This window comes from Octopus bimaculoides, chromosome 1 (genome assembly GCF_001194135.2).
Source record: "Octopus bimaculoides isolate UCB-OBI-ISO-001 chromosome 1, ASM119413v2, whole genome shotgun sequence".
In the NCBI taxonomy this organism is placed as follows: Eukaryota; Metazoa; Mollusca; class Cephalopoda; order Octopoda; family Octopodidae; genus Octopus; species Octopus bimaculoides.
In genome coordinates, this window is record NC_068981.1 from 557,593 (window position 1) to 559,190 (window position 1,598).

The 1,598-nt window shown below is 39.0% G+C and overlaps 1 protein-coding gene across 1 annotated transcript in view; it reads left to right on the plus strand.

Moving 5' to 3' along the window:
* LOC106881984 (serine/threonine-protein kinase 36) overlaps positions 1 to 1,598 on the plus strand; it is a 168,015-nt gene that overhangs the window by 126,011 nt on the left and 40,406 nt on the right. The window contains exon 26 of the mRNA XM_052974262.1: positions 73 to 186. Within this exon, the coding sequence (XP_052830222.1) occupies positions 73 to 186 (114 nt within the window). The remainder of the gene's footprint in view (positions 1 to 72; positions 187 to 1,598) is intronic.

Consider the following 1,598-nt stretch of genomic DNA (forward strand, 5'->3'; position numbering starts at 1 on the left):
ATTTCATATAAAATAATAATAATTAGATTTTTCTTTCTTTTAATTCTGATTTTTTTTTTTTTATGTATTTAGTGTTGATGTTAAAAGTTCAGAATTACCGACCGAAATCTTGTTACGAGTTGTTCAGATGTGCTGCTATCCTTTTGGTTTAGATGTTGACATAGAAATTACAGAGCAAACGGTCAGGTTGGTTGAATATTGCTTCCATTTCTTTTATCAGTTGCATACTTGAATTGTTTCAAGTTCTTTACTCCAGACATTTAGACAAAAATCTGCGTTTTGAGGGCATTTTTTATTACTAAAACTTCAAAATGTGTCCTTTTAGTTTCTTGAAACAGTAAAAGTAATAAATGAATAAAATGGAACGTTGTTTATTTATGGATTATAACTCTATTCATCAATACGCAGGAGTGGCTGTGTGGTAAGTAGCTTGCTTACCAACCACATAGTTCCGGGTTCAGTCCCACTGCGTGGCACCTTGGGCAAGTGCCTTCTACTATAGTCTTGGGCCGACCAAAGACTTGTGAGTGGATTTGGTAGACGGAAACTGAAAGAAGCCCGTCGTATATATGTATATGTATATATGTGTGTGTATATGTTTGTGTGTCTGTATTTGTCCCCCAACATCGCTTGACAACCGATGCTGGTGTGTTTACGTCCCTGTAACTTAGCAGTTCGGCAAAAGAGACCGATAGAATAAGTACTAGGCTTCCAAAGAATAAGTCCTGGGGTCAATTTGGTCAACTAAAGGCGGTGCTCCAGCATGGCCACAGTCAAATGACTGAAACAAGTAAAAGAGAGTAATACAAAGATATGAGAAAAATTTTTAATTTGCTCTACACTTGAAGCTTATGAATAAGCAGAGTTAGTGGAATGGTTGACAGAATGCCTTGTGGTGTTTAGTTAAACCACTTTCTGATATGAGTTCTATCTTTGCCCAAACCAATTTTTACCTTTCATCCCTTAGTGGTGAAGCAATATTTCAAATACTAGGGATGATGTAATGGTTTCAAATTTTGCCACAAGGGCGGCAGTTTTTGGGGAAAGGGATGAGTCGATTACATCAACCCCAGTGTTCAACTGGAACTTAGCTTATTGACCCTGAAAGGATGAAAAGTAAAGTTGACCTCGGTAGAATTTGAACTCAGCGCATAGCACTAAGCATTCCGTCCAGCACTCTAATGATCCTGCTAGCTTGCCGCCTTACTGGAGATGATATAATGGAGTAAAGACTTCATCTAAAAACTGTGTGGCACTGCGCTAATACTGGAAATCGTAATTAAGGAGATAATTAGCATACCAACAATTTAATACATGTTGATAAAAGATTTTGAAGGAATCAAAATGTTTTAAAATAATGGAACATCATCATCGTTTAATGTCCGTTCTCCATGCTGGCATGAGTTGGATGGTTTGACTGAGGTCTGGAGAGCCAGGAGGCTGCACCAGGCTCCAATCTGATCTGGCAGAGTTTCTACAGCTGGATGTGCTTCCTAACACCAACCACTTCAAGAGTGTTGTGGGTGCTTTTTACGTGCCACTGGCACAGGAACCAGTCAGAGGGCACTGGCATCAGCCACGTTCGGATGGTGCTTTTT